The sequence below is a fragment of the Theobroma cacao genome, chromosome 10 (genome assembly GCF_053813885.1).
Source record: "Theobroma cacao isolate CCN51 chromosome 10, ASM5381388v1, whole genome shotgun sequence".
Taxonomy (NCBI): domain Eukaryota; kingdom Viridiplantae; phylum Streptophyta; class Magnoliopsida; order Malvales; family Malvaceae; genus Theobroma; species Theobroma cacao.
In genome coordinates, this window is record NC_142648.1 from 15,686,724 (window position 1) to 15,699,203 (window position 12,480).

Below are 12,480 nucleotides of genomic sequence, written 5' to 3' on the forward strand. Positions count from 1 at the left end.
CTAAACTACTCGGGTTTATGAAAACTTAAAAATTTTGACTCAGAGTGCAAAATGACCATTTTGCCCCTAAGGTGAAAATTATTGAAACTTATAGTTTTCTTCATGTTTTCATCATTACACATTATTTATTCGGTCTTATGCCTATTTAGACCTTAAAATATCATAAAACCTTCTTCTATGAGCTTTTTAGAGGAAATGATGAAACTATCCCTAGCCCGAGTTATTACGCCTATGCCTCGTTATGAGCCTATAAGGGTTGAGGTCTCACAAATTATGTTGTGAATTATCATGTTCTAAGAATGTTTTCACTTGAAATTGTTTAATATTTGGAATCTAAGTTTTTAAGAATGATGATATTTTGAACTATTCATATACGACTTGAAAGGTTTGGTTTTACTTGCACATGCACTTGTTTTGGTTTGATGCAAACTACATGGACGCAAATAAAGTCATGGTGTTATTAAACACTCTACCGTTTAACTTGTTCTCCTCATGCCCCTTTCATTGAGTTCTTACTCACATTTTTAAATTCATGTTTTGGTTTTCAGATTTATAGCTAGGCGAATCATTGTTATTAGAGGATTCTCCTCCATTCTTGTGATAAGTATCGTTGAAAGGCATCTAGTAGGCGTCATCTTTATTTCATGTCTATTCTGTCGTCCGTGGCTAGATATATTTTGTATATTTAAAGTATTGATGAACATTGTCTACTAGCCAAGGTTGGGCTTGTTAAATTTCTATTTTGTAATAAAGGTGTTCGTATACACCAAGATATAAATATCGTCATTTGAATATATGATTACAAACATGATAAGCACATGAGATGTGCATTGAAACATCAATATTGGATGTGTAACATTGTTGAGAACTATTATGAATTATTTGACTATGATAAGGTGTTAAATTATAAATGCACATGTGGACACTTATATTTACAAACATTTAGATGTTCACTCTCATTATGAGATTATGACATGATCACGTGTGACTACTCATAAGGCTTGCTTGGATCAAGTGGGCTTTGCTCACTTGGTCGTTGCACTGGTCATGACTTAGGATTAGAACGTGGCAATTCCATAAATCAATTTTTTTTCCCATACCCTTATCTAAAAACTATGATGAGCCATTCATTAAGTTTAGAGGCTTCACAATGTTTCGCCATTCACCCCATATCTTCATAGGGTTCTTCATTGTCGATAATAATTTCTCCCTACTCCCATGTCTTCTCCATAAGCTTCTAGATTCTTTCCGCTATACCTAGTCCATTTATTCAACATGAATCTTTTTGTGGATTCAAATCAATAATTCACAGTCTTTCAAAATCCATATAAAGACATATAAAGCTCCAGTCAACATAGTGTATCTTTCTCCTTTCTATGGATCTGTCCCAAAGAAATCGGCTTTGGATTTTGTCCAAAACCTCTTTCACTCTTGTTGGTATTTGAAACATCCATGCGAAGAATATTGGAAGACCAATAAAAGTTAAAGAGGTTTTGGACAAAATCCAAAACACCGACTAACATCGACTTCTGTTAAATAGTTTGTTAATGTTGGTCTTATTAATGAAAAGTTATGACTAAAGAGTTGTAAATAATTATCTTATTAGATATAACTTTTTAATAGTTATATTATGAAATATTATTAGATATAACTTTTGAATAGTTGAATCATGAAAGGAAACAACTATTTGAAAAGTTATATTATGAAAAGGAAACAAATCTTTTTATTAAAAGATGTATACGTTGACTCATTATATAAACAACATTATTACATATTATTTTCATTATTCTGATAAGAGTGTTAATGGCTTTATTATATTCTGCATGTTGAGAAAATATCTTAAAAGAAAGTGTTAATTTACACTCTCAAAGTCATACTCTTGTTTCTTCTCAAAATTTCTTTTTTCCTCTCAAATATTTCTAACAACTTCATTATGGTTACCCCTTCCCAAATGGATAAGGTTTTTGCTTTCCACGTTGCCAGCCTTGTTTCAAATTTTTTCACCATTAGTTACCACATTTTGATGGAAACTTGAAAAGCAGGAATTTTGGGTAGAAATTTCCGTCTTTATAGTGTTTATAACACGCATAATAGGCAGTCATCGGTCCTAGTCAACTGCACTTTCTTAGACAAGTGCAACAACGATTTTGCAGGTTGCACAATAAAAAAATCAATAAACAAATAAGACTTTTCAAAGATTCTAAAATTTGTAATACAAGAGTTCAGATGAAATAATAATGATGATGAATTTATAAAACTTTTACAAAGTTAATCCTTTGTACATATATATATATATATATATATATATTAAAGCTTTATAAGTGAAAAGACATATAAATAATAATTAATTATGTTTTTAAAATTATTATTAGATAGTGAAGTAATAAAATGATTAAAGATTTCCTTAGATGTAAGTCATTAATGAGATTTAAATTTAAATCTCTATCAAATTCTCACGATCTTGTAACATCAGTTTTATTTTAAAATTTCTTTAGTAAAGATTTATTTTAAAATTAAAATAATTTAACATATATATTCTTATATATTGTACATATATAAAAAAAGATTGACAAATTCTTCTACTAACAAATTGCAAATGATTCTGTTATATACTAATTCTTATGAATTTTCTTAACGAATATCTTAAGGGTATGCTCTAAATTCACTACGTAAGGTAATTTCTTTATCTAATGCATTAGAAATGATCATTTACTAACAGCTAATTACTATATTTACTGTAGAAATATTATCGTTACCAAAATTTATACTAATCCCTTAAGACAAACCCGTTAGCAAAATACTATTATGCTATGTTTGGGAACATAGATTTGGAAGAGTTATTTTGGGTTTGATTTGTTAGAACAAAAAAAGCAAAACCGTCAAGGAAGTAATTGTCTATTTAGTTAATCAACAACAAACAGTACAAACCTGATTACACCAAATTCTCATTAGTTCCCTTATTGCTCCATATTTTCCATTTACTATTCCTGCCCAGAGAAAGCCAATGGGAAACACGAGCTTCCTCGTCTCCCTTCTTGTGGTGCTGCTGTTGTGTAATTTTATGGCTGCCTTGTCTATGGAATCACCCAACATCACCACAGACCGATTGGCGCTTCTTGCACTAAAAGCACATATCACTCAGGACCCTCAAAACATCTTTGCAACAAATTGGTCAACTGCTACCTCTGTTTGCAACTGGGTTGGTGTCAGTTGTGGATCCAGGAACCTCAGAGTCACTGCTCTGGACATTTCTAGCCTAGGTCTAACCGGTACAATCCCACCTCACTTGGGAAATCTGTCTTTCCTCGCTTGGATTGCTGTTGGAAACAACAACTTGCATGGCTCATTACCCGTTGAGTTGTCCCATTTGCGTCGACTGAAGTTTATAAACTTTGTTAACAACAGTTTCAGTGGGGAAATCCCATCTTGGTTTGGTTCTTTCACTCGACTTGAGAGATTGTTTCTCTACGGTAACAACTTTGGGGGTGTTAGACCATCCTCTCTGTGCAGTTTGTCTAGGTTAGAGGTATTGGGCTTGTACTCAAACAATCTGAATGGCCAAATCCCTGCAGAAATCGGTAATTTTGCTCGGTTGAAATATTTATACTTGGATCATAATCAGCTTTCAGGTGCCATACCCTCCTCGATTTTTAACATATCATCATTGGAAGAAATTGATCTTAGCAATAACCAACTCTCTGGAGAGATTCCTAGAGCAATCGGGAATCATCCCAGATTGATAACATTATATCTACGTGAGAACAAGCTTTCAGGTTCCATATCTTCCTCAATCTTCAACATATCTTCATTGCAGCGAATTGATCTGGGATCCAACCAGCTGTCTGGTTCCATACCAACCATACCAACCATCCCACGCAACACATCTTCCCTGATAAGAATTGATTTGGACACTAACAATCTCACAGGTCATCTCCCATTCGATTTGTTCAATCATCTTCCTAAATTAAAAGGGATTTATTGGAGTTCGAATCTGCTCTCTGGTAGAATTCCAGCCAGTTTATTCAAGTGCAAAGAATTGATAGATTTATCCTTGTCTTACAATCATTTGGAGGGTAGTATACCTACAGAAATTGGGAATTTGACTATGCTTAACGGTTTGTATCTCGGGAAAAACAACTTGGAAGGTAAGCTAATTAACACTTTGTATCTCAAATGGAAGACTCCATCAATTGGAAATTTCCCTGTTTCTTCATAATTTTTGATATATTCAATTTTATAATACTCCACTAGTCTAATTATAAGAAATTCATTTTAATCAATTAATTATAGTTTTTTACATATATTTAATATTTACTTTTGTTGTCCACTAGAACAATCAAGAAGTCAAAAAAGTTTGAAGGCATTAGCATTTTGCTATGGAAAGCAAAGTTCTTTTAGATAGTTTCTTTCTGAATCCTAAAACTTCATTATATCTTCAATGCTCTATTTTGTAGGTGAAATTCCCTGGCAGCTTGGGAACCTAACTCTTCTTACAGACCTTGATTGTGCGTCTAACAAGTTTACAGGTACTCTTGGTAATTAATTCACCAACTTTAGATGTTGCGGTAATATAATATACACTTTTTTGTTGCCATCCCTCGTTACAATATCTTTTGCCTTAGGTTAATCTTTGTTAATAGAATATATAAATTACACTTAAATCTCCTGCAATTTTGTATGCTACTCACCAGCATTTTTCCATTATCAATTTATCAAAGAAGGTTAAGGCATTAATGTCCCCTAAATTTACAAAAAAAAATGTCATTTTGAAAGGTATTTTTGGTTGTCACTTAAAGATATTGTGAGAACTTTGTAAGCTAAAATTAATGGTGGAACCTCTATCACAACAAAATCATGAAATCTTAGGTGACAGTTTGTAACTTGATTGCAGGTAGACTACCAAATGAGATTGGAAACCTGCAGCATCTACAAATCTTTAATATGGGACCCAACAATGAGTTGACTGGAAAGGTTCCCACAACCATTGGAAGATTGATAAAGCTGCAAAGTATTTCACTCGGATACAATAAGTTACAAGGATCCATCCCATCGGACTTCTGTCAACTAGAGAGTTTGTACTTGCTATCTCTCACTGGTAACAAATTGTCTGGACCGATACCAGCATGCTTGGGGGATCTTGTTTCTCTAAGATATCTGCTTTTGGGCTCCAATAGTTTTACTGGTTCAATACCCTCAACCTTGACAAGGCTTCTAGATATCTTGCGGCTAAGCCTGTCTTCAAATTCTCTAAACGGCTCTCTCCCAATTGACATTGGGAATTTGAAGGCTGTGGCTATAATAAATTTGTCACAGAACAGGTTATCAGGTGATATCCCAACTAGCCTTGGGGATCTAAAAGACCTCACATATCTCTCCTTATCCGGTAATAAATTGGATGGTTCTATTCCCGAGTCCTTGGGAGATATGGTAAGCTTGGAATTCTTGGATTTGTCAAGAAATAATCTCTCTGGAATGATTCCAATGTCCTTAGAGAAACTCTCCTACCTCAAATACTTCAATGTCTCTTTCAATAGACTACAAGGAGAAATTCCTAATAAAGGACAGTTTACAAATTATTAATTTCAATCATTTTTGGGGAATGAAGGGTTGTGTGGTGCACCTCGATTGCGAGTTATGCCTTGCAAAAGCAATCTTCCTCGACGATCAAAGACCGCTACTAAGCTTATGAAATATATTCTACCAGCAATTGCCGCAACAACATCAATAGTATCCTTGATTGTCATTTTTTCAAGAAGTAGAAAAAGAAATGCAAAATTGCCAACTGATGAGGAAAATTTGCAACCTTTAGCAGCATGGAGAAGAATTTCATACCAAGAGCTTGCTCAAGCTACAGATGGATTTTGTGAAAGTAAGTTGCTAGGTATAGGGAGTTTTGGCTCAGTCTATCAAGGGACTCTTTCTGATGGAACGAACGTTGCTGTGAAGGTCTTTAATTTAGATCTAGAAGGAGCCTTTGAAAGCTTTGATGTTGAGTGCGAGGTGCTTCGCAACATTCGCCATCGAAATTTGGTGAAAATCATTAGTAGTTGTTGCAATATTCATTTTAAAGCCTTGGTACTTGAATTCATACCCAATGGAAGCCTCGAAAAGTGGCTGTATTCTCACAACCATTTTCTTAATATCTTACAAAGGTTGAGCATAATGATAGATGTTGCGTCTGCTTTAGAGTATCTCCATCATGGTCATACAACACCAGTGGTCCACTGTGACTTAAAGCCAAGCAATGTCTTGCTAGATGAAGACATGGTTGCACATTTGGGTGATTTTGGTATTGCAAAACTATTAGCTGAAGAGAATTCAATGATACAAACCATGACACTGGCAACTATTGGATACATGGCACCAGGTGACACTTTAATACAATGCAATATAATTTATGTTTCTACTCATATGCACACATGGACATGCACATATATAACATTTACCGTTACATATTAACCAATTTTTATCACTGCTACACAATATTAGAAATTTTGATGATTGTCAGTTCGACATTCACATACAGAGTATGGATCGGAAGGATTTGTCTCCACAAATGGTGATGTGTACAGCTTTGGCATTCTCCTTATGGAGACTTTTACAAGAAAGAAGCCTACAAACGATATGTTTGAAGGAGAAATGAGCTTGAAAAGTTGGGTGCAAAAGTTGTTACCGTCTACAATAATTCAAGTCATAGATCCCAACTTGCTAAGTACTGGAAATAGGGAAGACTACGCAATAGAGGAGTGTGCATTGTCCGTTTTGCAATTAGCATTGGAATGTTCAGCAGAGTTACCAGAGGAAAGGGTTGACATGAAAGAAGTTGTTGCCAATCTGACGAAAATCAAAATTAAATTCTTAAGGATGTCGAATAGATTTAATTAATAATCAAAACACCACATAATTTGTCTTGTTTTCCAAAAATAAGAAACAACAATGTTCTCTATTTAAATATAACATTGTCTAATCCAGTGAGTTATAAAAACAACATTGCTTTTTCTTTTTTTGAAAGGAAATTGTTTAAATTTTTTTTAAGGGCATATGTCTAACACATGTGATGAATGAAATGGGTGTTGCGAGATTGTGCTAGGCATGTTGTTAAAGCAGGATTCATGGAATAAGATTTTATCATGACCTTTAAGATAATCGTAACATTGTAAATAGGAGCTTGTCACACCAACTACAAGTATGATGATTCTTTTCCACTCACCTATAGTTAAAAGAGGCTTAACCGCTTGTTGAGGCTAAAATGCTAATTTTTTTTTTTTGGATCTATCGGGATTACTTCAATTTTTCTCATCATTGGTTGAAAAAGCGTATAGGATCTTTTGTTGGATATTTTCAATAATAATGAATGTGGGCATTGAAAAGAAGAAAAGAAAAAAAAATCATTTAAATTAAGAGGAATATAAGTCTATTATAGTTGGACTTTAGTACGTAATGGGTCGTGAATGGGCTTTTTGGGCTTGGGTGGGCTTGAGAATAATTAAATTTAATATTTAATTATTTATAATGATACTTGACACTTGTAGGTGCAAGCAATTGGAAAATTATTTTTTTGAAAAGAAAAAAATTGAACAAATAACTATAACTGAAACTATTAAAACAAACAAATAACTGTAACTGTTGGAAACAAACAAAATAGTTATGTTTGTTTTAAAAATTTGTTTGAAATTAATTATATTGTTTGTTACCAACAGATATAAATGTTAAAAACAGACAAAATTTGTTTCTGTTTGAAACAGACAAAATTGTATTTGTTGAAAAATTATCTCCACTGCCTATAAATAGGACCCTCCTTTAAAAGGAAAAAGACACAAAACAACAAGAAAGAACATTCTTTCCTTTCTTTTCAATTTCTTCTTGATTTGCTTCTATTTGATTTTACTGCAGAATATCATATAGAAGTCCAGATAGTCTTGCCTTAAATGAATAAATGCTCAGTGGATTGACTTGGACAGAGCAAAACACAGTCAATCATTAGACTTCATTGAATCCTCGAGGTTTATCATAATCATTGCACACAACCAGCGAAGGCAAATAAAACCTTAAAGACAATGGCACTGATACACGCCTTGAAGCCATTTCAATATTTTTTCAGTTTAGAGTTCCAACATTCTTAAAGTTTTATCTCATTTCAACAATGGTTGTCATAAACGGAACACTAAAATAATTGGCTTTTGACTTTGTGAAATGAAACCAATTTGATGGTGGCAACTTTCCAAGATGACAAAAAAAATACATTTCCTATTATCAACATTGAAGGTTGTCTATGCCCTGACTACACCAAGACTAGAAAAGGGCGAAAATGAGTCAGTTGCTGCAACTGGAGAGAGGCCGAAATGGGACAATGCCGATTATATGAACAAAAGTCACATCTTGAATGGTCTGGCTAATGGCTTATTTGACACATACCAGAATGATGCTACTACAAAAGTATTATGAGACAAACTGAAAGCTAGGTACATAACAGAAGATGCAACAAGTAGAAATTTCTTGCTAGTCGCTTTAATAATTATCAAATGGTCAATGGATGTTCTGTTATAGGACAACTGCGAGAAATTGAAAGAATGCTTAATTGGTTTAAATAATATAAAATGAATATGGATGAAACTGTAATTTTATCTTCCATTGTAGACAAATTTCCTCCATCATGGAAAGACTTTAAAATAAGTCTGAACCACAAAAAAAAAAAAAAGAAATAACTCTTGAGGCTTTAACAAATCAGCTTCAAATTGAAGAAGAATACAGGAAACAAAAACAAGTTGCTATTTCTAGTGAAGCCAAAATACACGTTGTCGAGGAAGGACAAACCACTAAACTTGCCAAACAAAAGTTCAAATAGATTGTCAATGGTTCAAAATTCAAAGGAAAGAACAAAAGCACATGCTTCCATTACGGAAAACCAGGACATTTCAAAAAGGAATATCAATTATTGAAAAAGAAAATTACTTCTTCAAATAGTGTTGCTTTTGAAAAATTTGTAGCTATGATTTTTGAAATCAATGTGCTTGAAGAAAATGATGCTTGGTGGATTGATTCAGGAGCAATAAAACATGAGTGCAATGACAAGAATCTATTCAAGAATTTTGCTCCAAGTGACCATGAAAATTTCTTATACATGGGAAATTCTTCTACAGCAAACATTAAAGGCAAAAGGACTATAGAACTTGAGTGCACTTCTAGAAAAACTCTAACTTTGAAAGATGTTGGCTATGTTCCAGAAGTTAGGAAAAATTTAGTGTCTAAAAGTTTATTAAATAAGTTGGGTTTAAAGTTGTATTTGAGGCAGATAAATTCATTCTGTTAAAGGGGAGAATATTTGTTATATGTGTAAAGGAATGTTCAAAATAAATATTATTAATAATAATAAGAATAAGACTATTGTTTTTGCTTATATGATTAAATCCTCTCATTTATAGCTTTATAGATTAAGACATTTAAATTATAGAAGGCTAGATGATATGTATAAAATGGACTCAATTCTAAAATTTAATCAAAATATTGATAAATGCAATACATGCATGCTAACAAAAATAATTAAATGATGAGTGATATACTCTTAAGCTTAATGAGACAAAACACAGCATCTGTTATGGCTATTAGCACTATAATATAATATATTATATTTCATCCTAAGTGTTAGGTACTCGCAATGGTAAGAAAATGATGAGTTATATACTTTTAATAGACCAATAATATAAAGTTTGTTAGAATACTTTACTTACAAGGGCATTCTTGATAGGATTTACTTATGTGAGTTTGAAGTATAGTCACTTCTAGGAGCTTAAGAGCTTGATTCTAATAGCACTCATGAAAAGAGGGTTTTGGCACATGGCCATAAAAGAATCATCGGATAATGTGCATTCACTAGTATTGAAGTTATTGTGTGAAATGTGTTCGATTAACCAAATGAAATAGCTGGTTCAAAATATAATCTACCATGCAATTTTGATTAACTTTAACTCGTGTTCACTAACTAAAAGTTCAATTGGAAGACACCTTCATTTATGCAATTGATTTTCAAGATTATTGAAAAATTTGGATTATTTTGAAAATAGTGGAGGATTGTTTGATATTTTCAACAATAATGAATGTGGGATAGAGTCATTTAACATTGGAAAAAGAAAAGGAAAAAAGTCATTTAAATAAAGAAGAATACAAGTCTATTATAGTTGGACTTTAGTAGGCAATAAACCCTAGATGGGCTTTGCTAGGCTTCAATGAGCTTGAAAATAATTAAATTTAATATTTAATTAATTATAATGGCACTTGGCCATGTGGCACGTGCAAGTGCAAATGCAGGCAATTGGAAAATTATATTTTCAAAAAGAAAAAAAATTCTACAGATAATTATAACTAAAACTATTGGAAACAGACAAAACAGTTATGTCTATTTTAAAAATCAGTTTGAAATTAATTATGTTTGTTGGCTACTAATAGATATAACTACTAGAAACAAATAGAATCTGTTTTTGTCTTAAACAGATAGAATTGTGCCTGTTAGAAAAACTATCTCCATTGCATATAAATATGACCCTCTTCTAAAAGGAAAACGACACGGAACAACAAGAAAGAACATTCTCTCCTTTCTTTTCCTTTTTTTTTTTCAAGTTCTTCCAAATTTGCTTCTCTATGATTTACTATAGAATATCATTTAGAAGTCTAGATAGTCTTGCCTTAAATCAGTGAATGCTTAGTGGATTGACTTCGGTAGTGTAGAAAATAGTCAATCACCGAGCTTCATTATATCCTCAAGGTTTATCACAATCCTTTTACACACAATCAATGGAGGTAAATAATACCTTAAGGACAATGACACCGATACATGCCTTGAAGCCATTTTGCTATTTATGCAGTTTAGAGTTCCAAAACCTTTGATAGTTGGGCTTATTCTTGTGAAAGTTGCATGTTTTGACTACATGATTCCTATGGAAGACAACAACTACCTCATTCAATAGTTGCACAATCTTACTCTATTCTACTTTTATGGTAGGGATTACATACAGGGGCAGAGCCTCCTTAATCCAAAATTTTTAAATTTTTTTTCATTACATATAAAATTTTTAAATTTTTTTATATATTCTCTTAATGACTCTCTCAAAATAATTTTTTATTTAATAACGAATAAAAAAATGATTTTACATATCTCACTTAACTTTAATTTTTTTTTATTTTTTTAATTTATATTATTATTTTATTTACTTATTTATTTATTTCATTTTCTATTCTATTTACTCATATGTTCTCAAATATAAGTTGTAGTGTTACATTATTATTTAAAATTTCATCAATGCATTTTTTTTTATGAATCCTGATTATGTAAGAGGAAATTAATTTGAGTATTTTTTCATGAGCTTTACATTTTATATTTAGTTGAAATGAAATTATCTTAAATAAATAGTCTTTAAACAATCCTGATTATATAAGGAAAAATTATTAATCTTATATATCATATTTAATTATTTATATTTTACACATTATAGTCTTTTATTTAATTTTATATTTCTATTATCAATTTTTTGATTTTTGATTGAATTTAACATATTGGTTTTTAAAATTTTTAATCCTTACTCTTCTGTGTTTGACCCCCCAACAAAATGACTAGCTCCACCCTTGATTACATATGTACTAATGTTTCAATCTTTCTTGAAGCCATAAATATTGTTGTAAAGATTGTCATTTCAACCTGACAAAAAATCACTTAAGTAGTAAAGCTTTATTGTTATTATTATTACTTAAAGTAATAATAACAATAAAATTATTATTCATATTATTAATAATATGCTAATTACTGGATGGATAATATAGAAGACAAGTATGTTTTTAAAATATTGTAGACAAATATTAATATACCTTCAATAAAGTAGTACTTTATGGAAAACAAAGGTTGCCCTTAAAATAAAATAATTTTATATAGCAATTAGTTTTTATTGTAGTTATACAAAAATTACTTTGCATGAAACACGTAGGGCATATATTGTGACTATGCTCTATCCTGTTTATGTAATGATGGTAAGTTGAAGTAATTTAATTGAGTGAAAACAATTTTTTTTTTCTCTACTTAAATAAAAAAGTTGTTTAACTATTGTGAAAATATGGAAGCAAATACTACTTTTAATGAATTTGGTATCTTTCTTGTCTTAAAATAATTTAATAATTAGGATTAGAAGTATCCATGGTCGGAGCCAAGTAGGATTCGGGTTTGACTTGATTCATCCATTCAAATTATATTTATTATTAAAATATTAAAAATTTACGTTCAAATGTAAAAGTCAGGTAAAAATTTCTCAAGTGTTTGAACCAAAAACAAGAAAAGAATCCAAATAAAAGGACCATAATTGATCTTACCCTTTCATAAAGAATCATTAAGTCGCAATAGAACTCCTCTGTTTTTACTTTTTATATTTTTATTATTACGTAATTAGATGATATGATGAAAAGGAGGTATATTATTAGAATGTTGTACACAGAAAAAGA

General features: G+C 31.5%; 2 protein-coding genes across 2 annotated transcripts; both read left to right on the top strand.

Moving 5' to 3' along the window:
* The first annotated feature begins 2,903 nt into the window (after nt 1-2,903).
* LOC18586755 (uncharacterized) lies at nt 2,904-5,580 on the top strand. Its single transcript, XM_088810462.1, has 3 exons — nt 2,904-4,145; nt 4,455-4,526; nt 4,892-5,580. Exons 1-3 carry the CDS (start codon nt 3,005-3,007, stop codon nt 5,578-5,580), a joined length of 1,902 nt encoding a protein of 633 aa, XP_088666588.1. The 5' UTR covers nt 2,904-3,004.
* A 54-nt stretch (nt 5,581-5,634) lies between these two features.
* Nucleotides 5,635-6,980, top strand: LOC148760372 (receptor kinase-like protein Xa21). The gene is made up of 2 exons (XM_088810463.1): nt 5,635-6,367; nt 6,527-6,980. Exons 1-2 carry the CDS (start codon nt 5,635-5,637, stop codon nt 6,883-6,885), a joined length of 1,092 nt encoding a protein of 363 aa, XP_088666589.1. The 3' UTR covers nt 6,886-6,980.
* The last annotated feature ends 5,500 nt before the right edge of the window (nt 6,981-12,480 follow it).

Bases quoted from the DNA above. Each gene is read 5' to 3' on its own strand.
- LOC18586755 (XM_088810462.1), top strand. From the start codon at position 3,005: ATGGGAAACACGAGCTTCCTCGTCTCCCTTCTTGTGGTGCTGCTGTTG. The intron at 4,146-4,454 runs GTAAGCTAATTA...TCTATTTTGTAG, and splicing joins CGGGAAAAACAACTTGGAAG to GTGAAATTCCCTGGCAGCTT. The intron at 4,527-4,891 runs GTACTCTTGGTA...ACTTGATTGCAG, and splicing joins TGCGTCTAACAAGTTTACAG to GTAGACTACCAAATGAGATT.
- LOC148760372 (XM_088810463.1), top strand. From the start codon at position 5,635: ATGCCTTGCAAAAGCAATCTTCCTCGACGATCAAAGACCGCTACTAAG. The intron at 6,368-6,526 runs GTGACACTTTAA...ATTCACATACAG, and splicing joins TATTGGATACATGGCACCAG to AGTATGGATCGGAAGGATTT.